The sequence below is a fragment of the Anomaloglossus baeobatrachus genome, chromosome 2 (genome assembly GCF_048569485.1).
Source record: "Anomaloglossus baeobatrachus isolate aAnoBae1 chromosome 2, aAnoBae1.hap1, whole genome shotgun sequence".
NCBI lineage: Eukaryota > Metazoa > Chordata > Amphibia > Anura > Aromobatidae > Anomaloglossus > Anomaloglossus baeobatrachus.
In genome coordinates, this window is record NC_134354.1 from 462,576,576 (window position 1) to 462,604,216 (window position 27,641).

At 46.2% G+C, this 27,641-nt stretch overlaps 1 protein-coding gene across 2 annotated transcripts in view; it reads left to right on the forward strand.

The window, feature by feature from the left end:
• LOC142291653 (merlin-like) overlaps positions 1-27,641 on the forward strand; it is a 121,864-nt gene that overhangs the window by 66,533 nt on the left and 27,690 nt on the right. For both annotated transcript variants that reach the window (XM_075336331.1, XM_075336332.1), the window contains exons 5-10: positions 3,788-3,871; positions 7,671-7,739; positions 13,439-13,521; positions 13,887-13,962; positions 24,659-24,796; positions 26,678-26,752. In XM_075336331.1, coding sequence (XP_075192446.1) covers positions 3,788-3,871; positions 7,671-7,739; positions 13,439-13,521; positions 13,887-13,962; positions 24,659-24,796; positions 26,678-26,752 — 525 coding nt within the window. The remainder of the gene's footprint in view (positions 1-3,787; positions 3,872-7,670; positions 7,740-13,438; positions 13,522-13,886; positions 13,963-24,658; positions 24,797-26,677; positions 26,753-27,641) is intronic.

Below are 27,641 nucleotides of genomic sequence, written 5' to 3' on the forward strand. Positions count from 1 at the left end.
CATCTGGAGGAAATAAGAGAGAAGCTTCAGCTTTAAAATCTTCCAGATGTCAATCACATCTAATGGAGAGGAGAGTGAAGTGGCTCCTGAATGGGCGCAGGAATCACATGACATAACAATATATGCCCTCTCTGTGCTTCAACGAGATTCCATGGACCTATTGGAAGGTAAATTGGCTTTAAAGGAAATCTGTCAGCAGGATTTCTTACCCCATACTATATATTCATGTAGCTCTTTCAAAGACAAGTCCAGCTATATCTTTACATGGCTACTCTGTCCCTCCATGACTGAGAAATCAGTATTTGAATTGATAAGAAAGTGAGGCTGAAGAGCTATTGTAGAATCTTCTGTCACTCCAGCTCTATTTTTCACACATCACTGCCTTCTCCTGATTGGCTGACAGCCTCTATGCTGTCTACCTTAAGGCAAGTGACTAGAGCTGGGCAGACTGGCAGAAAACCGGGGGATTTTAAAAAATCCAGATCCGTCCGAAATCTGGCCGCCATATAAGTCTATGGGGATCAGAATCTGGAGATTAAAAATGGTGGTAGAAGGGATAGAGGAATGGGAACGCAAGTGGTGGACTTCCCAAGGCTTCGGCATGGCTGTAAGCTGCTCCCAGTCCTTGCATTCACGTCCTGGGCCACTAATTACAGTCAGAACAACACATGTGGGAGGGCACTAAGGGTATATATAGATGAGTAGAAATGGGATAAAAAACCACTAGGACATAATAAAGGACAAATTGAAAAAAGGAGAAAAAGAAAATGCGCATACAGTGTGATCACCAAAAATAGTAGAAAATATCGTTTATTATATGAAAAAAGACATACCAGAACACAGATTTGAGATAAAAACAATTAAAAAGCAACAGCTTATACACACATTCGGTACCAATGGTATATGGCACCAAACAGCACCCCACCCCCTCAACAGGCCAAAGAACCCCAAAATAAGAGACTCCAACAAGCATACACAATAAGGCAGGACCCAAATTGGTTCAATAAACAAAAGAAATGTAACCAATAGTTGATACAATGCAAATACAAGACAGTGCAAGTATGACAGCAAACAGGAGTGCGTTCAAATATAGCACAAAAAGAACTGGTATAGACAAACGGTAACCTGCCTTAGAGAGATAAATGGAGCCACATGCGCTCAGGGGGAAGCTACAACTTTGTGTAGCGATACGCGTGGGGCTACCACCCTACCCATCTCACGTATCCCTTTGGCCTCTTACCCTGTGTTATCTGTATGCGGGCATGTGTTCTGCTCCGCATGTGGCTCCATTTATCTCTCTAAGGCAGGTTACCGTTTGTCTATACCAATTCTTTTTGTGCTATATTTGAACGCACTCCTGTTTGCTGTCGTACTTGCACTGTCTTGTATTTGCATTGTATCAACTATTGGTTACATTTCTTTTGTTTATTGAACCAATTTGGGTCCTGCCTTATTGTGTATGCTTATTGGAGTCTCTTATTTTGGAGTTCTTTGGCCTGTTGAGGGGGTGGGGTGCTGTTTGGTGCCATATACCATTGGTACCGAATGTGTGTATAAGCTGTTGCTTTTTAATTGTTTTTATCTCAAATCTGTGTTCTGGTATGTCTTTTTTCATATAATAAACGACATTTTCTACTATTTTTGGTGATCCCACTGTATGCGCATTTTCTTCTTCTCCTTTTTTCAACTAATTACAGTCAGTCACGCAGTCAGACACACCCCCACTTTGAGTGTCAGCGTGTCAGCTGACTGCATCCAATCACAGATGCCAGGACAGCCGGAGGGCAGGGAAAGCAGTGTAACTGAAGGAGTTCATACACTCTAGCATCTATCGTGAGCCTAGAATGTATGGGCTCATTCACGTTAGTGGGCATGACTGGATTGGTTAGTCGGCGTGGTGATGTTTCCACTCGTCTACCATAATCATGGACTGGGGTCTGCACTCCTTCTATCTGGGGGTCTCAACCCCAGACCCCCGCTTCTGTAATAAACAACTCCAAGCCCATATGGACTTAGAAAAAGAATGTTTATTCTGGCTGCAAACATCGGACGGCATTTTGAACACGCTCCTATCACGTAATAGGGCATGTTGAAATTACTTCATACCTGGAAGGAGCTGGTACATTCTAGCATCTACCGTCAGTATCGTGGTATAAAAAAAATAAATAAAACAATTGGTGCAGGGTCCTCCCCCCTGTATTTTGATACCTAGCACAGATAAAACCCACTGCTACAGCCCCAGCCTTATGCCTATCTTGGCTGTGCATCAAAAGAAGAGGAACCGCATGTGGATTTTTTTTAATTTCAATAAATAATTTAAAAAAACAACGTGTGGTCCTCCCCAATTTTGATACCTAGCCATGATAAAGCCCGACAGCTGAGGTCTGGTATTCTGAGGCTATACCCAGCATAATAATATCAGCTTAGAGCCGTCCAGAATTGTCGCATCCATTAGATATGACAAGCCCAGCACTTTACCCTGATCTTCCCGTTGCCCTGGTGCATGGTAATTGGGGTAATAAGGGGTTAATAACAGGGCACAGCGGCTACTAAACCCTAGATTACTCATGGCAGGCGTCAATGAGATACCCGCATCACTAATCTGTAAGTGAAAGTAAATAAACCTAGACACCGAAAAAATCCTTTATTTGGAATAAAATGTAAAAAAGCACTCTCTTTAATGATTTTATTAACCCCAAAACACCCCTGCAAGTCCAACATAATCCATACAAGGTCCCACAGCGATTCCAACTCTGCTACATCTGAATATAACAGCGAGCAGCCATAGAACAGCATGACTGCCCGCTCTGAGTGCAGAGTGAATGAGCCGTGATGAGTGATGACTGGATATGCAGGCCAGACGCCATTACACAGGCTCGGGGAGGAGGTGCAGCTGGGTGAGGATTAGAGCTGGAGTGACAGAGGCTACAAATTTAGATCCTCATTTACATATGAATTTAAATTCTGATTTTACAGTAACAGAGGTCAGACTGGTCATGTAGAAATGTTTTTGGTCTTTGAAAGAGTTACATGCACATATAAATAGCATGGGGGGGGGGGACTGCTGAAAAATTCCATTTAAATGAAATCGATCCCAGTTTGTCTGAGATAGGGACTGACATGAATAGTGGCAACCTACCTAGAGCGCTGAGCAATAAAAGAAATTAATAAGCATCCATTTAGAAAATTCTTTTCATAATTTCCCATGACGCCTTATTAGTATTTTGGATTGTTGGAGGGTAGATACTAAACAATACAACACTATATGAACTGATCAGATTCATCACAGTTCTAAGGATTGGGGGGAGGTCTATATAGTCTAGATATGGTTTATGACCTCGGTGTAATTACCTTTTAATGAAAGTATCTGTATCAATTTAACGGCTCCTCTTTCCTTCCCTTGGTTGTACTCTAACATGAGCCGTTAATGAGCCATAAAATGCCAGCTAATATTTGACAGTAAACTGAAAGCATCATCTGTGCATGTGAAATGTAGACTAATTTAGCGTCTCTGAAAGCTAATGATTTACTGAAAGTATCTACTTCATGCAGAACCTATTAGTGATTTAGAGGTAATTTTAATATTCATTTTCAATGAGAGATTCGATACTTGATAAAGTTTAATTTCCTGTAAAATAATAATTTATATTTACGGTAAATAATATTTATGGTCACAATCCAGAGTGCAGAATTTATTGGTGTTGATGGGTCTGATGGAAAAAGCACAGAAATGTTTGCTCCTCTGCCTTCTACCTAGACTTACAGGAGTATCCTTGTTATATGATAGGTTAAAAAGCAGATCCTGGATGAAGAAATTTTATGCTCTCCAGAGGCATCAGTTCTTTTAGCTTCATATGCTGTTCAAGCCAAGGTAAGGACATGTATTAATGTTTGGACATGCCTGTTCATGCAATGGTTTGTTTTTGTTCTTATTGAAATATTGGTACCAGAAATGTCAAATTTAGACTCATCATACCACAGTACAGATTTCCACTAATGTACAGTATTTGCATTTCTTGGCCCAAACAAGTCACTTCTTGTTTTGGTTCCTAGTAGTGGCTTCTTTGCAACAGTTTGACCATAAAAGCCTGTTATTAGCAGTCTCTTTTGGACAGTTTATGTTAAGATGTCTGGTATTTGATATCTGTGCATCATTTATAAGGGCTTTTATGTGAGGTGCTGTCTTGTACCTCCGATGAACTTATCCTCTGCAACAAAGGTAATTCTTTTTCTTCCTTTTCTGAGGTGGTCCTGATGAGAGTCAGCTTCATCATACCAATTGATGGTTTTCATCATTGCAAATGAGGATTTGCCTACACTTTTAGAATGCCAACACTTCCTCTGCAAAACACACCTGATGGTTGCAAACATTTTTTGAAGGCCAGTGATGCGATCAATAAACGTTTGATAAGATATACCTGTTCATTTAAAGCCATTCTTGGTAACTACTGGGTAAAGCTGCTTGAGATAATATCAAAGGTGTGTAAAACTGTCCTCAGAGTAAAAGGGGTATTCTTTGTGGAATCTAAGGTTTTAGACAAATGCTTGTTTCACGTGTGTATATGCACTTCTTGGTTCCATATGTGTTCCTTTGTATTTTTTCTGCCATCCCTCTGATTCTACAATGCACACATTCTGATAAGAGCAAGGAAAACCATTGCATGAACAAATGTGTCCAAACTAGACTTTTTCATATTCTCTCCGGTTATTCAAAATTACAGTGTATAGGATTGGAATCAGTTACATGAGGAATGTAATTAACATGCTTATATTTAAAATAAATATACATATATAAATTTCATAGTAAAATATTCAAGGGTAGTCGTCATTACATAAGTATGGTCTGACATGTATACATTCCATACTCTACTATATAGATCATTATAAGAACTTAGAAGAAATATGGGTCAAAGTCATATAGTATAAAATCTAAACAAGCTATGAGTCTGCAAACCTCAATCTCTCTAGTGTTGACCACTCCGGTGGTCTCCTCAGGTACCTAAATTAATGATTCTCTGTTTTGCAGTCATATAACCAACAAGGCTGAGGATTAATTGCAGTGATTAGGTGACTGGAACCCTAAGGCTGGTTTCAGATGTCCGTGTTTAATCAGGTACCAGTCACACACATGGTTATGGTCACACGTTTGTCATACATATGTCTACGTGTGTTACACGTGTGTCACGCATGTGTCACACGTGTGACATCCGTGTTTGAATTCATGTGACACGTACCAGGTAAAACACGTGTCTCTGCAATGAAAAGATGTTCTATATTTACCTGTATCCAGCGATGCTGTCTTCGGCTCTGCTGCCTCCCGCTCATTATTTTCATTGATTATTCACTGCCGGAGGATATGGAAGCCGGAGCATCATGGGGATAGGCTGGGTACAGCATCGCTGAGGACAGCACCGCCGGGGACATCGCCGGTGACAGATGAGTATACAGCAGTTTGTGCAGTGACATCCAGGGGGTCATCGGAGTTCCCAATGAATTCTCATGAACCCCTGGAAGTCACCATCGTGACACTCGCTGTAGCGCAGGTGTCGCAGGGGTGTCATCAGGAGGTCATCAGAGTTCATTGGCAAATCCGATGACCTCCTAGACGTCCCTGCGCACACACTGCTGGCAGTATACTCACCTGTCACTAGCAATGTCCCCAGCGATGCTGTCCTCGGCGGTGCTGTCTCCAGCTCTGTCACTGCGATGCCCCTGCTTCCAGCTGCTCACTGCAGTGAATAATCAATGAAAATAATCAGCGGGGGTAAGGAGCAGGAGGCAGCAGAGCTGGAGACAGCATCGCTGGATACAGGTACTGTAGGTACTGTAGATATAGAAAATCTTTTTATTTAAAAACCCGTGTTTTCTCCGGTCCGTGTCACACTGATGTCACACGGATCACATCAGTGTGCAGTCCGTGTGACATCCGTGCTGCCGAAGAAAAAGCGAGCACATCTCCGTGTGAAATAGCGGGGTCACACGGTCCGTGTGAAAACACGTCTGTTTAAGTACACATTAGGGTAACATGGGTACGTGTGACATCCGTGTTAAAAATAGATGTCACACGTACTTAAAACACAGATGTCTGAAGCCAGCCTAAGGCTGTGTGCACACGGTGCATTTTTTCCATGTTTTTCTCTTGTAGATTTTCAGAAATCTGCAAGGATAACATGATGCCAGCAAAGTCCATGAGAATTCAGAAGTGTTATGCACACGTTCAGAATTTTTTTCCTTGCAGCATGTTAATTCTGTCTACTTTTTTCCTCCGTTTTCAACATTGAAAGCAATGAAAACAAAACGCGTAAAAAATGTGGCAAATAGCTGCAAAAAACCCCAGCAAAATGTGTCAAAAACGCGCATTTTACCCGCAGCGGTTTTCCTGCCAGAACATGCAGATATGGGTACAGGTTGTCTGCATCTGTGGCGCCCTGGACAAGCCAGGTCGTCACAGGTACTACACCAACACACCCCACACCCCGGCTAGGCACACCTAAGTCAAACACAAATCCTTGTTGCCTTCCTCCAGGGGCTGATGTCCACACCAGGGGGTGGGCCAGGCGGTTGGTCCCGCCCACTGAGGAGTTCACAGTCCTGGAGGCGGGAAAAGAGTCAGATCAGTTTTGGAGTTAGAGAAGTGAAGTGGTAGAGGAGCAGCCTGATGGTGTCCGGGTGTGTGGCCCGGGCACATACAGCAAGGTTGGCAGACGGTGGTGACCGTCTGCAGGAGAGGCTGATTGGAGTGAACCGTAAGGACCGGGGACGGGCGGTGGCCCGCCGGTACCGGATCGGGGAGTGAAGAGAAGCCAGCACCATTCGGCAGGGCCTAAGGACTCCGACCAGGCTAGGAGTCGCTGTAAAACTGGTCAAATCAGTTAGCGAAGGGAACCTCCGGGGTTTCCCAGCAGTCAAGACCCAATTGAAGGCAACAACTCACACCGTAAAGGGAAACACAGTCATCGCCAAGGCTACAGTTCCCAGGGCCAGAGCCTGCGGGCAAAAGGGGCTCCCTCAGCATCCATCCAAGCTGGGGAGCGGGTTACCGGTGGGAAGCCATTGGAACCGTAAACACAACACAGGTGCAGGGAAAGGCAGTCACCATCAACCTACCGGGAGGAGAACAACCGCAGCCGTCTGTGGGACCCGTCCATCCAGCCGTTTGTTTGACCAGAGACTCTGTGTAAATTACTGGCTGAGTGAGTACCACCGTGCCGTGCGGTACAGCGCTGCCCCCGCGACCCTGCACCTCACCAGGCCCCGTAATCTGCCTGTCATCCCCAACCCTCACCGGGGCCCCGGGACAACCAACCCCTCCCTACCCACGGAGGGGAGAACCAACATCCAAGCTGCTCCCTGTCATCGCTCCCGGGATCCCCGTCCAGAGCAGCGGTGGTGTCACAACTTCACCACAACCGTAGGTGGCGTCACGGACAATATCCCCAAACCACACACCACCCCCCTTTCACTCACGGGCGAGGAACGCCGCTCGAGTCCCCGAGATCCGGCCCACCGCTCGAGCCACTACCGAGCAGCAGCAGCCGGACCCGAGCAGTGGGTGAGCGCAGCGTCCCCTCCTCCACCCGCGACACATCCAAATCTGCAACGTGCGCACATAGCCTTGTTGCCTTGGAAAACCTCATTAATCAATATGTTTTTTTTGTTTTGTTTTTTAGTATGGTGATTACAATCCTAGTATTCATCAGCCTGGATTTTTATCTCAAGAAGAGCTATTACCCAAAAGAGTGAGTATTAACTATCACATTGGCTTATATTGAACGATAACGGCATAGTACTTTTTTTTGAACAATGGAAAGCAGTACCCATATATCAAATCATCTTCATAAAGTTGAATCCACATAGTGAATGTATACTGAACAAAAATATAAATGCAACACTTTTGTTTTTGCTCCTATTTTTCATGAGCTGAACTAACAGATCTAAGACTTTTTCTATCTACACAAAAGACATTTTCTCTCACATATTGTTCAAACATGACATACCCCACAGTTATTATCCCTCACAAAAAATGACTAATTCAAAATGTTTTGCTGGTGCTCAAACAAGAAGGGGTAAAATGCCGTTTATTTTTGCAATTTATCTTTCTAACTGTATGTCATCACACATTTTTATGTAATGTGGAGATTAGTAAAGTAGCCAGTGTGCATGTGGCTACGAGCTTCTTGTCTGGTCCCTGGAGCCTGTTTCAGATTTGGTACTTTCCCGTATGCCTGAACCAGTACTAATCCTGAACCCGAACTTGCCTGAGTGTCTGAATGTTTTCCTGCGTCCCGGTACCAGTCTGAGTTCCTGAATCCGTTCCTGTGTCCCAGTACCAGCTTGAGTTCCTAGATCCATTCCTGTGTCTTGGTACCTGTCTGTGTTCCAGTATCCATTCTTGTGTCCTGATACCAGCCTAAATCTGAACCCGAACCTGTCCTGTCTGTATCAACCATCCCACCTGTACCTGCATCCACTCTGTCAGTGATCCTGTTCCTGGCCCGCTGTGGCTCTGACTCCATCTCACCTGTTGCTGTTTGGGTCAGCTACTGCGGATTCCTGGACTGCATTGGAATGGTACTTGGCAGCTAACAGCAATAAACATCTAATCTCTCCACCAGAGGCTCTAGAGAAGACCAGGTAACTGGTTAGTCATGCCTCCCAGGCTCCGTTTTCTAGTGGGTCCACACACCCATCTCAGCTGTAGTGGTCGTTACAACACCTAATATTCCTGGTGGTTTAGGATAAAGCAAATGGATATTTTATGCTATATTACTTACATATGCAATATTAGAATGACTAGTGGGTCCAATGTCTTGGCCAACCATGACCAATAGGGTCCCACTGACTTTTTCCATGAACAGCAATGCATCACTACACTACATCTCCATTTAAGGACACATTTGTTAAGGGAAACCAGAGCTTAAAAGGGTGGTTCACCCATATTTTTCATTTTCTAGATCGATATTATGTTGAGAAATAATGTTTCTCTCAAATACCTTATGTTGACAACAGTGCCTGTGAGAGGCGCTATTGCAGTCCACTGTTCCCCATGCCTGACCCCCGGGCTCCGTGACCTCAGGGATTCGGTGATATCACGTCAAGTTCCTGTTAACCTGACATCACCGCGGCCAGCCACAGTGTCTGTGAGTGATGGGCTGTGGATAGTGTTTCACCGCACGTCACAGCCCATCAGCTGTATTTGAGAGAAACATTGTTTCTCAACATAATATCGATCTAGAAAATAAAAAATATGGGTGAACCACCCCTTTAACCAGTTGCTTTGAAAACTGGTGTTAGTTCCAGTTATTATGTCGCGGGCGGGGAGGGCGCTGCGCTCACCCACTGCTCGGGTCCGGCTGCTGCTGCTCGCTCGCTCGGTGGCTCGAGCGGTGGGCCGGATCCCGGGGACTCGAGCGGCGCTCCTCGCCCATGAGTGAAAGGTGTGGTTTGGTGTAGGGATATTGTCCGTGACGCCACCCACGGTTTGTGGTGAGGTTGGGACACCACCGCTGCTCTGTACGGGGATCCCGGGAGCGTTGACAGGGAGCAGCTGAGATGTTTTCTCCCCTCCGTGGGTAGGGGGGTTTTGGTGGTCCCGGGGCCCGGTGGTGGAGGTCGGAAGGTGGGATGTGGGACCTGGCCGGGTGCAGGGTCGCGCGGCAGCGCGGTGCCAGACGGCACGGTGGTACTTACTCAGCCAGTAACGCACACGGAGTCTCTGGTAAAACAAACGGCTGGATGGACGAGTCCCACAGACGGCTGCGGCAGTCACTCCCGGTAGGTTGGCGGTAACAATCTCTCCCTGCACCGGTGTTTTGTTCTCGGCCCCAATGGCTTCCCACTGATATCCCGCTCCCCAGCGGTATGTTGGCTAAGGGAGCCCTTCCTTTGCCCACAGGCTCTGGCCCTGGGAGAGCCTGGCGGTAGCTTTATCTCCCTCACGGTTTGGACGGTTGCCTTCGGTCGGGTCTTTACTGCTGGGAAACCCCGGAGGTTCCCGTCGCTGACGGATTTGACCGGTTTTACGGCGACTCCTAGCCTGGTCAGGGTCCGTAGGCCCTGCCGGATGGTGCTGGCCTATCTTCGCTCCCCGATCCGGTACCAGCGGGCCACCGCCCGTCCCCGGTCCTTACGGTTGTACGTCAATCGGCCTCTCCTGCAGACGGTCAGCACCGTCTGCCAACCTTGCTGTATGTGCCCGGGCCACGCACCCGGACACGGTCAGTCTGCTCCTCCACTACTACTTCCCTTCACTTCCTCTCTCTACTCCTCTCACTCTCTGTCTCTGACCTTCTTTCCCGCCTCCAGGACTGTGAACTCCTCGGTGGTAGGGGCCAACCGCCTGGCTCCGCCCCACCTGGTGTGGACATCAGCCCCTGGAGGGAGGCAACAAGGGTTTGTGTTTGACTTCGGTGTTCCTAACCGGGGTGTAGGGTGTGTTGTTGCAGTACCTGTGACGTTCTGGCTTGTCCAGGGCGCCACAGTTAGAAAGACCCTATAATAAGTAATTGCATATTCTAGTTACGTGCCTTCCCTTAGTATGTGTGAAGAACCCTGTAATGGGATTAATTAGCAAATTAATCTACCTTTATCATATCTTATATTATGTACACACAGAAATCCTACATACTCACTTTAGATCCACCCCATCTGGCGGGGGAGGGGGCTGGGCTGGTGCTTGAGGCTCCTGGCCTCCTCTCAGCCTAGCGTCCAGGGCAAACCAGACCCTCTCCCCACAGTGCCGGGTATAATTAACAAGGTCGCCGGGAAGCAGGTTGCGGCCCGGGTGATCCTCTGGCAGGTGGTCGTTCACGTCCCTTCGGGCTATGAAAATTTCGGCCTCCAGGCCCGGTTCGAAAATGAAGCCGTATCCTCTACGGACGTCGAACCTCCTCACTTGCCCTTCGTACCTCGGGCCCCGCACTCGGAAGGTGGCCCTGCGGAGATTCTCTTTCTCCCTTATTGTGCGGGCTACCAGCTCGGCCTTCCTCTTTTCCCTCTTGGCGATCTCTTGTGCCAGCGGGGTCTGCTCCCTGTCCCAATAGGGGGCTACGGTGGGCCCCTGCACGCGGGTCGGGCCCCGCGAGACCTCCTTCACACTGTCCACTACTAGCGTTCTGGGCGGCAGGTCCCGCGGTATCATGGCCTGGGGTGCTGCCTTGCAGCGGCGACCCGGCGCAGCCTCAGCCGAGGCGTGGGGGATAGGCACAGGGATCTTCTCCCGCACGACCGCCGTCTCTTCCTGCACGGAACAAGCTGCCGGAGTCGGTTCGGGCCCAGGTGCGGCCTCTACAGGTGCCTCCGGTGCATCTCCGCTGACGGGCTCAGCTTTCGGTTTCTTCCAAGGAAGCGGTTCCGGATGGTCACGGGCCTCGGCTGCAGGTCGATCCGCCTGGGCGGATTGGCTGGGTGCCGCTACCGATTGCGGGGTAGCGGGCCTAGTGACGGGGCAGCAGCGGACAACACGGGTAGCGGGGGAGGTAGCAAGGCGAGCGGGTGTAGACCGGGCCCCTCAGCCGCGATGACCGACCCGCTAGGGGTACAGGGGCGTGGGTCACTTACCCGCTCTTCCAGAACTCCCTCTACCTCGCGTCTCCGTATGGCCGCCACCACGTCCGCCATGTCGGCCTCCCACTCCTCCAAGAGGAGCTGCACACGGATCTGCAGCTGTTGTTGTAGCTGAGCGGTCCGGACCTCCACCCACGCCGCGGTCCCGGGTGCGGGTGCTACGGTGCTGCTGGACGGTTGGTGCATCGCTGCGGCGGCCTCTTCCAGGAACCAAAAGATGGCTGCAGGGTCCTGGCGTCAGAGCTTTTATAGCTGCGGGCTACATGTGGCCAGACGCCATCCGTCCCCCCTTGGTATCTTTCCGGCACCACCTCTTCAGGGGCGGAGCTTCGGCTTTCGCGCCTCCGCTACTCGGGAAGATGCTCGAGCGGGGATTTTTCACGCCCAAGATGGCGGCTTCCGAAAAATTTTGGCCGGACACCTCCGGCGGGACACAAGGCGTACTTCTACCAGTCGGCATAGCGGTAAGATCCTGTTCGTGACGCTAAGTTGTCGTGGGCGGGGAGGGCGCTGTGCTCACCCACTGCTCGGGTCCGGCTGCTGCTGGTGCTGCTCGCTTGCTCGGTGGCTCAAGCGGTGGGCTGGCGCTCCTCGCCCGTGAGTGAAAGGGGTAGTTTGGTGTAGGGATATTGTCCGTGACGCTACCCACGGTTTGTGGTGAGGTTGGGACACCACCGCTGCTCTGTACGGGGATCCCGGGAGCGTTGACATGGAGCAGCTGAGATGTTTTCTCCTCTCCGTGGGTAGGGGGGTTTTGATGGTCCCGGGGCCCGGTGGTGAAGGTCGGAAGGTCAGCCAGTAACGCACACGGAGTCTCTGGTAAAACAAACGGCTGGATGGACGAGTCCCACAGACGGCTGCGGCGGTCACTCGCGGTAGGTTGGCGGTAACAATCTCTCCCTGCATCGGTGTTCTGTTCTCTGCCCCAATGGCTTCCCACTGATATCCCGCTCCCCAGCGGTATGTTGGCTAAGGGAGCCCTTCCTTTGCCCGCAGGCTCTGGCCCTGGGAGCTCTAGCTCTGGCGGTAGCTTTATCTCCCTCACGGTTTGGACGGTTGCCTTCGGTCGGGTCTTTACTGCTGGGAAACCCCGGAGGTTCCCGTCGCTGAGGGATTTGACCGGTTTTACGGCGACTCCTAGCCTGGTCGGGGTCCGTAGGCCCTGCCGAATGGTGCTGGCCTATCTTCGCTCCCCGATCCGGTACCGGCGGGCCACCGCCCGTCCCCGGTCCTTACGGTTGTATGTCAGTCGGCCTCTCCTGCAGACGGTCACCACCTTCTGCCAACCTTGCTGTATGTGCCCGGGCCACGCACCCGGACACGGTCAGTCTGCTCCTCCACTACTACTTCCCTTCACTTCTTCTCTCTACTCCTCTCACTCTCTGTCTCTGACCTTCTTTCCCGCCTCCAGGACTGTGAACTCCTCGGTGGGAGGAGCCAACCGCCTGGCTCCGCCCCACCTGGTGTGGACATCAGCCCCTGGAGGCAGGCAACAAGGGTTTGTGTTTGACTTCGGTGTTCCTAACCGGGGTGTAGGGTGTGTTGTTGCAGTACCTGTGACGTCCTGGCTTGTCCAGGGCGCCACAGTTAGAAAGACCCTATAATAAGTAATTGCATATTCTAGTTACGTGCCTTCCCTTAGTATGTGTGAAGAACCCTGTAATGGGATTAATTAGCAAATTAATCTACCTTTATCATATCTTCCAAGGACAGGAATACAGTACAAACTCCACATTAGTAAGTTGTGACCTCTTGTCTGGCATTGGGCACTATGGTATATACTGTATATATTATATTATGTACACACAGAAATACTACATATAAATTATCATGTTAACAGAGTATACTAATAGAAATGGAAATGTTTCTATAGGTTCTCCAGCAATATCAGATGACATCAGAGATGTGGCAGGACAAGATAACTGCATGGTATGCAGAGCACAGAGGAAGTGCTAGGTATGCCGACTTTTGCAAGACCTTATTCAAAGTGGATCAATATAAAATTCTATATATTCTTAAAGGCTCTGTTACCCTTCCATGCCTTTTACATTACATTTGTTGCTTCCTGATTGTCAGAATAGTTTAGCTTGCTTATTTTATCTATCTAGAAACTTTAATAGAAACGCATTGGTCCATTATAAGTCTATGGGATCTGTTATAATAGCTAATTATACAATATAATAGTGAAGTCTTCCATCACGACTTCTTAATTAATGAGCTTTATTTATGGAATCATTGATACGTGGACTAAGTAATACATTATTAAGTTGAGATGTTAACCACATTTAATTGATGCACCCTCTGTGTCTGTGATCTTTTAGAGAAGAAGCAGAGATTAATTACTTAAAAATTGCGCAAGACTTGGACATGTATGGCATGAACTATTTTCCAATATCAGTGAGTGAATTATTTCTTTATATTTATTATAGTTTATTTTTTCAGTATTGCAAATTGTGTATAGAACTGACTATGAAAGTAATCTTGACAATGCCTTAGTATATGTTCTATAAGTGCATATATACTGTATATTATAACAGGATTTCACAGCTTCCTAAGAGCAATATTGTAGAGCAATGAGCAATGGCTCTGGAGAACCCAGTACGTCTGTTTTACTTGGGTGAACATTCATTTAAATAGCTATATAGAATACCACATTTGTTTTTCTTTTTTGCATTCTTGTGGATCAACCTGTTGGGGTATACCTTGAAGTCGATGTACTTGTATCTTCTTTCAACTTTAAAACTATGAAACATTTTGTCACGGGAGAGATGGGTAACCAAAGCAGGGGCACCTAGACTGGCCCTCAGACTGGGAACCCTGTGCTGTCCCTTATCCCAGAGGTATGCCTGATGGTAGCTAGAAAAAACAGGAGGAAGAACACAGAGTATGGTGCAAAACTAACAAATTTATTGTAGGAACTGGCACAACAAGAAAGGGGCAGAATAGTCCATGGACATAGATGCAATACAAAACATACAAATGCAATACAATAGTGCAATGAACAGTGCAATGACTATTACCGAGGGTATAGGCATTGGGTGTAAGGGGCCCTTTGCACACTACGACATTGCAAGCCGATGCTGCGATGCCGAGCGCGATAGTCCCGCCCCCGTTGCAGCTGCGATATCATGGTGATAGCTGCCGTAGCGAACATTATCGCTACGACAGCTTCACATGCACTCACCTGCCCTGCGACGTCGCTCTGGCGGGCGACCCTCCTCCTTCCTAAGGGGGCGAGTCGTGTGGTGTCACAGCGACATCACACGGCAGGCGGCCAATAGAAGCGGAGGGGCGGAGATGAGCAGGACGTAAACATCCCGCCCACCTCTTTCCTTCCGCATTGCAGACGGGACGCAGGTAGGAGATGCTCCTGCGACTTCATACACAGCGATGTGTGCTGCCGCAGGAATGAGGAACAACATCGTACCGTCGCTGCAGCCAAAATAATGAAAATGACCGACACTACACCGATCATACGATACCGACGCTTTTGCGCTCGGTAATCGTAGCTAAAACGATTTACACACTACGATGTCGAGAGCGACGCCGGAAGTGTGTCACTTTCGATTTGACCCCACCGACATCGCACCTGCGATGTCGTAGTGTGCAAAGGGCCCCTAAAATCCCAATCACATGAAAAGATGATTGTTTTTATCTTCTGCAGCAGATAAGCTTAAGACGTATAATGATGCATATCACCTATAGTGCAAATATAGATAATCGTGTAACGTACCCCTATATGCACTGTATGCTATATAGTCATTGCACACAATCCAATCAACATGGTATAGCAGCACATGTGAACATTATACATGAATCATATCAATATAGCCACAAAGAATCACCATGCATATGAATAGGCATGTTGCAACTACATAGAGAAATAAAGCAGATAAAACCAAGCAGTGGCTATACAAAATTTTACAAAAAGCACCTGTGCAGGGGTTAACAGAGAGGGGTAAAGAATGACATATCATCCCAAATTGCACTAAGTATTGCACAATGCCCTAGTAGCATTCACATGGTGGGAACGGTCCCCAGATAGCCATATAAAGCCATACCCATTTATTAGCACACAAAGGTCCACTGGACGTAGCAGAGAGGTCCTCCAATACCTGAGACCCCGACGTACAGTACAGACCAAAAGTTTGGACACACCTTCTCATTCAAAAAGTTTTCTTTATTTTCATGACTCTGAAAATTGTAGATTGAAGGCATCAAAACTATGAATTAACACATGTGGAATGACATATTTAACAAAAAAGTATGAACCAACTGAAAATATGTTTATATTCTAAGTTCTTCAAAGTAGCCACCTTTTGCTTTGATTACTGCTTTGCACATTCTTGGCATTCTCTTGATGAGCCTCAAGAGGTAGTCACTGGAAATGGTTTTTACTTCACAGATGTGCCCTGTCAGGTTTAATAAGTGGGATTTCTTGCTTTATAAATGGGGTTGGTCTAAAAAATTCATGAAACGATTCCATAAAATTGCTGTTACCACCAGATACAGTATTGCTGGTACGGTTTGAGTGATGATGACTCGACAGTCCCATGGTTGGCAACTTACAACTGTGAGATTCACTCTGTGCACTACTGGTGTTTAGTGGAAAAGCAGAGCTAAGATTGCGTAACAGCTTCTGCTGATACTCCTGCATACGTGCGTCCCTTTCTATGTCAGGAATTATTTCACCAAATTTTGACTTGTACCAGGAATCTAGGAGTGTGGCAACCCAGTAGTCAGCATTACTTCGAATTTTGACAATCCGAGGGTCATGTTGTAGGTAGTGCAGCAAGAAGGCGCTCATGTGTCTTGCGCATCCAGGAGGACCAAGTCCTTGCTGTGTTGGTGGCGGCGAGGTGAGAATCATGCTTCCTTCCTCTGCCCTCTCCCCCCAACCTCGCACAACAGAAATGTGATCAAGGTCTCCCTCATCTGCTGAGTCTTCCATGCCCATCGCCAGTTCATCTTCCATTTCTTCCTGGGCTCCTGCACCTTCCTCAACAGTTTGGCTGCTACCATGCGCCCTTGTTAATCCCTCTCCCCCACCATCCCATGCCTGCCACCTTGGTGCTGCTGACCGTCTGGACCTTGTAGATCTTGTTATCCCTTCCACATATGAATCCTCCTGTACTTCCTCCCCTTCCTCTTGTTCCACCACCTGACTCTGAATACTGTTTAGAGCAGACCTGGGCAAGGGGCGGCCCGCGGGCCACATCCGGCCCGCCTACTCTCTGTGACCGGCCCGCCTGGCTCAGGGCGTCCTTGCTGGCCGGTCACTGATGAGAGCAATCTGACCTGTTGTCCGGAGCTCCAGGCTCCGGGAGGCGCGTGGTCAGATTGCCCTCATCAGTGCCGGGGCCCTGGAGAGCCGGGGAGGCCCACTCGGCCTCGTCAGTTCTGGTGACCCTTGGCCAGGGCCCACTCGCCTTAGTTCTGCTGCCCCCGGGCCGAGTTCCGGGGACCGCAGTCCTCGGCAGGAATCTGCAGCGCCGTCCCTTTAAGGAGCAAAGACTTCCTGGTTGAACTTAATCTGTGGGCGGAGCTACCGGCCGGCGTCCTGCTCATCCCACAGATGAAAGAGTTGCAGTGCCAGCCAGCGACCCCCAGCACAGTGCTTCTTTCCGGCTCTGTGTGGGCCCCCACTCCACCGTGACCTGAGCGGTATGTGCCCTCCCCACCCCCCGATTTATGGGCCCTGGTGAGCTGTATGGGCTCTTCTCCCCCCCTAGGTGTATTCCCTGCAACCCCCCCCCCCCGGTGCCGTATGCGCTGGGCCCCAGAGCCGCGTGTGTGTCTGTCTGTATGTATATATGTAGCAGAGCTATGTATGTATATATGTAGCAGAGCTATGTGTGTATATATGTAGCAGAGCTATGTGTGTATGTATGTAGCAGAGCTATGTGTGTATGTAGCAGAGCAATGTGTATGTATGTATATATTTAGCAGAGCTATGTGTGTCTGTATGTAGCAGTGCTATGTGTGTATGTAGCAGTGCTATGTGTGTATGTATGTAGCAGAGCTATGTGTGTATGTATGTAGCAGAGCTATGTGTGTCTGTATGTAGCAGAGCTATGTGTGTCTGTATGTAGCAGTGCTATGTGTGTATGTAGCAGTGCTATGTGTGTATGTATGTAGCAGAGCTATGTGTGTATGTATGTAGCAGAGCTATGTGTGTCTGTATGTAGCAATGCTATGTGTGTATGTAGCAGTGCTATGTGTGTATGTATGTAGCAGAGCTATGTATGTAGCAGAGCTATGTGTGTATGTATGTAGCAGAGCTATGTGTGTATGTATGTAGCAGAGCTATGTGTGTATGTATGTAGCAGAGCTATGTGTGTATGTATGTAGCAGAGCTATGTATGTATGTAGCAGAGCTATGTGTGTCTGTAGCAGAGCTATGTGTGTCTGTAGCAGAGCTATGTGTGTCTGTATGTATGCAGCAGAGCTGTGTGTCTGTAGGCATGTATAATGTGTATCTATGTATGTCAGTGTATATGGCTGTATAGATGTGTCCGTTCTATATGTATTTTTGTGAGTTTGTCTTTAAATATGTATGTGTACGTATGTGTGTCTGCGTGTTGATGGGGCCCACTGGGACTCTTCCGCCCGGGGCCCACAAAAACCTGGAGCCGGCCCTGACCCTCATCACACGCTGCGTGTCGGGTAGGAAACAGAGGACAGATCCTGAAGCTCCGCACAGTGTAGGCAGCGGAACGCAGGAATCTCTCCTCTGTTCCTTGCCCGACACTTTTCTCTGTGACACACGCGCGCCCTGATATCGTCAGTACGGCGCGCGTGTGTCATTTGAAAAGTTCCCGCCCGGCAGGAGAAGCTGCAGAGGCGGGGGCCATATGGAGAGAGGCAGCGGCGGGGGCTCCTAGGAATACAGCGTCGGCGCAGCCTGGCCATGTGAAGGAGAAGCAGCTCAGCGGGGGGCTCGTACGGAGGTGTCTGAGGACGGGAACGATAAGAAGAGAGGTGAGTGGTTACTAGTAACCTGCGGGGACAATGGGGGCGGGCAGGCGGGGGGCTGGGGGAGAGGGGTAACTTTTGACAAATATTTGGGGTGTAGTGGTTTAGTATATGGGAATGTAGTTTTACAGGTGTGGTATATGGGGGGGTGTAGTGGTGTAGTTTTATAGGTGTGTAGTGGTGTAGTATAATACAGGTGTATATAGGAGTGTAGTATAATACTACACCCCTATATACACCTGTATTATACTACACCACTACACCCCTATATACACCTGTAATATACTACACCCCTATATACACCTGTATTATACTACACCCCTATATACACCTGTATTATACTACACCACTACACCCCTATATACACCTGTATTATACTACACCCCTATATACACCTGTATTATACTACACCCCTATATACACCTGTATTATACTACACCACTACACCCCTATATACACCTGTATTATACAGGTGTATATAGGGGTGTAGTATAATACAGGTGTATATAGGGGTGTAGTGGTGTAGTGTATTACAGGTGTATATAAGGGTGTAGTGGTGTAGTATATTACAGGTGTATATGGGGTGTAGTGGTGTAGTATATTACAGGTGTAGTGGTGTAGTATAATACAGGTGTTTATAGGGGTGTAGTGGTGTAGTATAATACAGGTGTAGTATATAGGAGTGTAGTATAATACAAGTGTAGTATATAGGGGTGTAGTGGTGTAGTATAATACAAGTGTAGTATATAGGGGTGTAGTGATGTAGTATAATACAAGTGTAGTATATAGGGGTGTAGTGATGTAGTATAATACAAGTGTAGTATATACGGGTGTAGTGATGTAGGTTATCACAGGTGTAGTATATAGTGATGTGCTGCAGTTTATTACAGGTGTAGTATATAGTGATGTAGCATATTACAGGTGTATATAGGGGTGTAGTGATGTAATATATAGTGGTATAGTATATAGAGGTGTAGTTTATTACAGGTGTAGTGTATACTGATGTATATTACAGGTGTAGTATGTGGCGGGTGTAGTGATGTATTATATGGGGATTGTGTGTGTATGTATACATTGTGTGTATGTGTATATATATTATACACGCACAGTATATATGCGTGTGTGTGTATATATATATATATATATATATATATATATATATATGTAGAACCGAGTTAATTATATTAGTCCAGCCCTCTAAAATCATCCCAATTTCTCATGCGGCCCCATGGGAAAATTAATTGCCCACCCCTGGTTTAGAGTGTGCTCCAGCATGTAAATGACTGGAATTGTCATGCTGATAATGGCATTGTCAGCGCTAAACATCTCCGTCGCCATGTCGAAACTGTGCAGAAGGGTGCATAGGTGCTTGATCTGAGACCACTCCAGCAGCGTGATATGCCCCACTCTGGATCTCGTTGGCTCAGGCTATACGTCATAACGTATTGCAGCAGTGCTCGGCGGTGCTGCCACAGTCGCTGCAACATGTGGAGAATCGAATTCCAGCGTGTCAGCACATCGCATTTCAGCCGATGAACTGGCAGGCCGAAAGACTCCTGGAGCGATGCAAGTCGTTCAGCTGCGGCGTGTGAACGGCGGAAGTGAGCACATAGTGACTGTGCCCTCTGCAGAAGCTCATGTAGGCCGGTATAGTGGGTTAAAAATTGCTGGACAACAAGGTTCAACACGTGAGTCATACAAGGCACGTGTGTCCCATTGCCCCGGTGAAGGGCCACACCCAGGTTTGCAGCATTGTCGCACATGGCCTTCCCTGGCTGCAGGTTGAGTGGAGACAACCATTGATGAAACTCGGTCTCCAGAGCTGACCACAACTCGTCAGCTGTGTGACTCACATTTCCCAGACATTTCAACGTAAAGACCGCCTGATGCCGTTGAGCTCTGCTGCCAGCATAGTAAGGATGTGTGCGAGATTCCTTGTGCGAAGTTACAACGCTGGTGGCCTGACCAGACAGGCTTTCGGCGGAGGTGGAGGACCCAGACGAGGTGTTAGAGGCAGAAGCAGTTGAGGAACTTCTACATACAGAGGATTGACGCACAACTCATGGGTACGGCAAGACTTTTACAGCAGACCCTTCTCCATCTCTCACCATAGTTACCCAGTGCCCAGTCAGCGACATGTAATGCCCCTGTCCATGCTTACTGGTCCAAGTATTTGTGGTGAAATGCACCCAGTCACACCCAGAGTTTCTCAAGGAAGCGGTGATGTTGTGTGTGACATGCTGGTGTAGCGCAGGCACACCTTTCTTGGAGAAGTAGTGGCGACTGGGCATCTGGTACTGGGGCACTGCGATGGACATAAGGTCTCAAAAATCCTGTGTGTCCACCAGGCATAAAGGCAGAATTTCTGTAGCCAACAGCTTGCAGAGGCTGAAAGTCAACCTCTTAGCTTTGTCATGGCTAGAAGGAAATGGTCTTTTACTTGTCCACATATGAGGGACCGAGGGCTGGCTGCTGTGCTGAGACTGCGTTGAGTAGGGTGTCCCTGGCAAACTGCTGGTCTGTGAGTAAGGTGCAGGCAGAGATATAATGTTGCCTTCATCCAAAGGTGGTGCTCTCAATGTCTGAGAGAGCTCAACACCAGCAGCTGTTTCCACTTCCAAAACAACTGACGACCTGCCAATCACACTGCCTGTTGCGGCTAAAGAGGTAGAAGGTCTGCACCAAAAAGCATGTGAGACTTGAGAGCTGGTAGGAAGCAAGTGTGATTGGGGTGACACCTCAGAGGACTGGAGTATTTGGGATGTTGATGAAGTTGAAGTGGAGGAGAGACCACTTGATGGAGCACTTGAGATCCATTCAAGCACCTGCTCTTTTTGTGCCTCATCTACATTTGGTAGCAATGGTCGTGTCCGTAAGAAAGGGATCATATCAGATTGTCCACGGAAAGAAGTAGACATCTTATTTTGGCTGGAAGATGGTCTTTCTTCAGCAGATGTTACTGTTGCTTTACCACCTACCCCACAGACACAAACTTTTTTTCCCTTTCCAACACTCCTGTTCCCCTTTCCACCAGCATATGGCCTTTTGCCACTCATTTTGTATGTGAACAAATTGGCAACTGTTTGTTGCAGTTAAAAATTGGCTACTACAGATGGAGAAGTCGATGTTATGATCCGGAATCATGGAAGACTGGAAGACCACCATAAATCATTGGTAAAAGGTGACAAGAGCATTGGCAACTAATCTGGCCGCCATCCCCTTACTAACCATCAACACTAGAAGTAGCCGAGGGGTGAACTAACATCCTGTGCACCGCGAACCCAGCCGGAGAAGCTAGCTATGCTAAAGGAAGGAAAGATGAATAACTCTCTGCCTCAGAAAATAGATAAAGAATAGCAAGCCCCCCACATTCAAAGACTGCGGTGATATAGGAAAACACAATACACAGATAGATGATAGGATTAGCAAAAGGTGAGGCCCTACTGACTAAATAGGACAGGACAGGAAAGGGACTGATGGTGGCCAGAGAAAAATCCTGCAAAAATCCAAATACCTCATAGTACAAAAAGGCCCTCAGATCACTAGATCTGAACTCCGTCCTATACCAGGCGCTCTTGTCATACCAATGAATAGAAAGCAGGAATCATTACAAATTCAAGAAGAAACAAACACATGGACATATAGGAGCAATACTCCTAACATAGCTGTAGGAAGCTTCCCAGCTAAGCAACTGAGAGGGAAGATCCCTGTATGCAAATAAACTGACAACAACCACAGCAAATGACAAACTCAGATAAGAGCCAAAAGAACCAAACAACAAATAAAGAGCAAAGCACTTATCTGAGGTAGATGTGGTCAGGAGCAGGATGAAGCAGGCTGGTGAACAAGGAACAACTGACATCCGGCATAGTCTGCTATCAGACCAGGGTTTAAATAAGCAGAGAGTTAGCAATGGAAACGCCCATTGCTCAACACACCTGGTCTCTGTCCAAACCATTCCTGGCCACAAGAGGGAGCCTCACAGCAGCCAAAGCATAACCGACATTCACAACAGGTGGGGTAGCTTTCTTGACAGCAGTGCTATGCCACTGACTATCACACACTGATACTATGCCCAAGGGATTGCCTGGATGAGCTGCAGTTAAAAATTGGCTACTACAGATGGAGAGGTGGGGTAGCTTTCTTGACAGCAGTGGTATGCCACTGACTATCACACACTGATACAATGCCCAAGGGATTGCCTGGACTAACTGCAGTTAAAAATTGGCTACTACAGATGGAGAGGTGGGGTAGCTTTCTTGACAGCAATGCTACGCCACTGACTATCAGACACTGATACTATGCCCAAGGGATTGCCTGGACTAGCTGCAGTTAAAAAATGGCTACTACAGATGGAGAGGTGGGGTAGCTTTCTTGACAGCAATGCTACGCCACTGACTATCACACACTGATATTATGCCCAAGGGATTGCCTGGACTAGCTCCAGTTAAAGATTGTCTAGCAGAAATGGAGAACTGGGCTGTGTTTGTGGAAAGCAGTGGTACGTCACTGACTATCACACACGCTGATACTATGTCCCAAACAATTGCCTGCACTCTTTGCAGTTACAAATTGTCTAGCAGAAATGGAGAACTGGGCTATGTTTGTGGAAAGCAGTGGTACGTCACTGACTATAACACACACTGATACTATGCCCCAACAATTGCCTGCACTTTTTGCAGTTACAAATTGTCTAGCAGAAATGGAGAACTGGGCTATGTTTGTGAAAAGCAGTGGTACGTCACTGAGTATCACACACGCTGATACTATGCCCCAAACAATTGCCTGCACTTTTTGCAGTTACAAATTGTCTAGCAGAAATGGAGAACTGGGCTATGTTTATAGAAAGCAGTGGTATGTTACTGACTATCACACATACTGATACTATGCCCCAAAGAATTGCCTGGACTACCTGCAGTTAAAAATTGGCTAGTGGAAATGGATATGTGGGGTAGCTTTCTTGACAGCAGTGGTATGTCACTGACTATCACACACGCTGATACTATGCCCCAAGGAATTGCCTGAGCTGATTTAGACAGATGCTGTGAAAAACTCTTGCACAGCGCTGGCACAGACCTGCCTAGCAAAAATGGCTATGAACTGCTCTAATCTAGCCCTGAAAAGGGCTGAAATTACAAGTAGTCTCTAATCCCTAAACCGATGTCTAGATTGCACTGTATAAGTGTATAGCGCCCACAGCAGCAGCGGGAGCTGTGACTGACACACACCCGCAGCACTGAGATAAATGCGGCAATAGGGAAAATGGCCGGGTCTTATAGGGCAAGGACATCTGACATGCACAGCCAAGAAACATGCCCTTGCTTGTCTGGCAAAAATCCACTTTGCTGTGTGTGTGTCTGTGATTGGCTGACAGCCTGGCCCGCCCCACTGGATGCGCGGTTAGGAAAAAAAAATGGCGATCGACATTCTTTCAGCACTCAGCAGCATTGATCTAAACCCTGTCCCCCCTGCACAGTATACGCTGAATTTTGATAATATTATTAACAGTGACTGACAGTATTACAGTGAAAAGCCAGCTAGTAACTAGCTACGCTTTTGGTGATCGAACCGTTATCGAACGGTAACTCGAACGGTCGAACGTTAAGCAAATCGTTCGAGTTCGTCGAACGACTCGAGCACCCCACAAAATCACTCGAATTTGAAATTGGCGAACGGTTCGATTCGAACACCGCTCATCTCTAGATACAAGTCACAAAATGGCCAAAAGTTATGTTATTTTTTATGTACACAGAGGATAGCTTATTTTGAAAAGTTACTTGAAAGTGTTACCATTTAAATGTATTTGTGTATGTTTAACATACCTAAATGTACTGCTGATTAGTCAGGGACCAGGGTCCAGGTAATGAAACCCCCATGAATCCCTCAAAACACCACTCTGATGGCCTTACCTCTGCAAGTAGAACTCAGTTCTTGCATGAGTGAGTACACAGAATGAATTATGAGCAAAATGGACAGTCTATAGGACTGTACACAGAATGGAGTACAGGCTCTATGTATTATTATATTAATAATAATAATAATAATATTATATACAATGATATCATATATCTTTAGATATTAATATTTGTGTTAATTTTTTTTTTTTCAATATTTCCAGGAAACTAAGGATAATTCCGATATCTTGCTTGGAGTTGATGCAAAGGGAGTTCATATTTACAGTAGAAATAACAAAATATCACCATTAAAGTCTTTCAAATGGGGTGACATCAGAAATATTTCCTATAATTCCAAAAAAGTAAGTGAACATATGTTACAATGTTTATACACTGCTCACAAAATGTTAGGGATATTTGTTTTTTGGGTGAAATTGCAGGATGATCCTAAAATTCACTCTGACCTTTTCGGGTGAACTTAATGGAACCTTATCTAAACTTTTGAATACACATGTGCAACTGTTCAATGTTGCTATACTTTTTTGTACAACTTGCTGTTCTCTAAGAAGGAGCTAAATGGTAAAATTCCCAACAGGTGTTTGATCCATGAATCGCCCAATACATTCCGGTGTTCAATGAGAATTGGTATTTAAATAGTTCAACGGTACCTCGCCATTTTGACACTTCAAAAAGGAGTTCTCAGACAGAACTGGCCAATGAGTTTAGAGTGTCACAGAGTGTCATCAGCAGGTTTCAACAGAGATACAGAGAGACTGGAAGAGTCACAGAAAGGCATAGAAGTAGACGTCCTTTGGCCAAATCCCACACAGATGACCACTTCATTGTAAGCAATGCCTCACACCTCCAGTCACATTTAAGGGAGGTGAGAGGTACCCAAGTGTCATGTCAGACCATTCAAAAAAGTTTACTACTCACTGATGAAAGTCGATTCACTCTGAGTAGAAATGGTAGTCACCAATGACATTGGCAGCATGAAGGAGAGTGCTATGTTTCAGCCACTTTTGCCACCAGACGAGCCTTTGGTGGTGGTGGTGTTACAGTGTGGGCAGGTGTGTCTAGCCAATACAGAACTGCCCTATACTGTGTAATGGTACAGTGACAAGACCCTATTGCTTGAATAACATCATTAATCCAGTCATTGTGCTTCTGCATGAACATCACAGGCCTAATTTCATCTTCATGGATGACAATGCTCCAGCTCATCAAAGCTGCATCTTTAGGGTACGGCTGCTGGAGACTGGGGTACCTTAAATGGAGTGGTCTGCACTTTCTCCAGACCTGAATCCCATAGAAAACATATGGGATCAGCTGAGTCACAATGTAGAAGCTTGTAACTTTGTACCCCATAGATCCAATAACCTGAGGACCGCCTTTCAAGAAAAGTGGGATTCAATGGCTCAGCAGACAATAACTCCCCATGTGAGCAGTATGAGACATTGTTGTCAAGCTGTAATTTATGTTCAAGGCCACATGACAAGTTATTGAAACATTTACATTTTTTGTTGGTGGTAGTATATCTACCACTGTTATTGGCTTTTGTTTCACTAAATTGTTTATGTTGAGGAAGTCACCATTACAAGCTTCTACTTAAATGCCCTATTTTCATGGTAAAATATCACCTTAGCATGAACCTTTTATGTTTTACATAAATTTCATCTGAAAGCCAAATATTCCTAACTTTTTGTGAGTAGTATAAATGGTATTGTACTACTGGTCACATAGATATTAGATGATTTTTAGGCAATGTGATCTATTTGGATAGTGAATAAAGCATTAACATAATATTAAGCCAGAATGATGTAATGATCAAAGCTAAGTTGTCTTTTTGTTTTCTTCTATCAGATAAAATCTCACAGGGTCCTATCATACGGAACACTATATTACAAGTTATAGAGTCTGGTCTCACAGCACATAGGTCTTATAACAAATATATTCATTATTATAATTCAATTTTCCTTTTTACATTTTCATCTGGTTGGTAGAGAGGAAAAGCTGTAATATAAAAAAATTTAATTATAATCAGAACTACTAAAAGTTGGGAGTACGCCAAGAATACATGACAACTGAAGCTTCTATACCAGACTTTCGTAAAAAGAATATTGTGCTATTTTCCTGGCAGTACTACTTTTCCCATAGACTGATATTCAGTCTGTATCCAGTGCATATAGGTAAACGTAAACTGTGGATGAAATATTGTTGATGTGGATGATTTATCATTTCAGCTGAAGTTTACTCCTGTTGATAAAAAAGCTGAAACTTTCAAATTCTATTCTAAAGAGCAAAATGTGAATAAACTGGTAAGTCAAAAGAGATTAACAACTGAAAGTTAATAACGCTATAACCCCATATTATGATGTTAAAGCAGATCAGTCATCAGCTTTCCGAATACTAACTGTATACATTATTAAATCCATTCAATGGACTGTGGTACTTGGTTAGAAAATCCATGTTATAAAATACTTTCCGAATTTTACTGCCATTCTGACTCTAGCTAAAGATTGAAAGCACTCATATGTCCAAATATATTCAGTCTCTGCCATCCCAGCCTAAGAGCTACAGCCTATATTGAGCAGTGGGAGATTTTGACACTAACAGGGAGGAGGTACATTGAGGAGCTGGCATTCAGACTGGATGAGTGGAGACTGTGTTTACACTTTCCAAAACAGATTATACTGTCATTCTGACGAATTTTCAACATTAGTACTTCATTTGCATCAAGTCTAAGGGATCAATTGAATAATGCAAGCAATTTGTATAGTGAAATTTGGTGACAGAATTTGGTAACAAACTATTCATTTTCTATGTCTTTGTGCAAATTAATTTAGAACAATCTAAGAAATTTACTACGAGAAGTTTATGGTCTTCTTAAAATTCCAAAATTTCAACTAATACCCAGAGCTGGCGAAACGTTGATTGGTGCTTTCACCAGTACCTGCTCTGGATGCCTCTCTCTGTGGTATACTCTATACTGCTGAATCCACACTACTAATAGGCTGGTCTTGTCTTTATTACTGATACTGAGTATTCAGTAGGGATTTTGTTCCAAAGCTACAGATAATTTAGCAAATTCTTCTAAGTCTAAGTACTTGAAAATGACAATTATAGTGCCACAGTAGTAACAATTCTGAAACCTTATGCAATGATCAACACAGAGAAAGCAGATTATTCTGTTTTTGCCTCGCATCA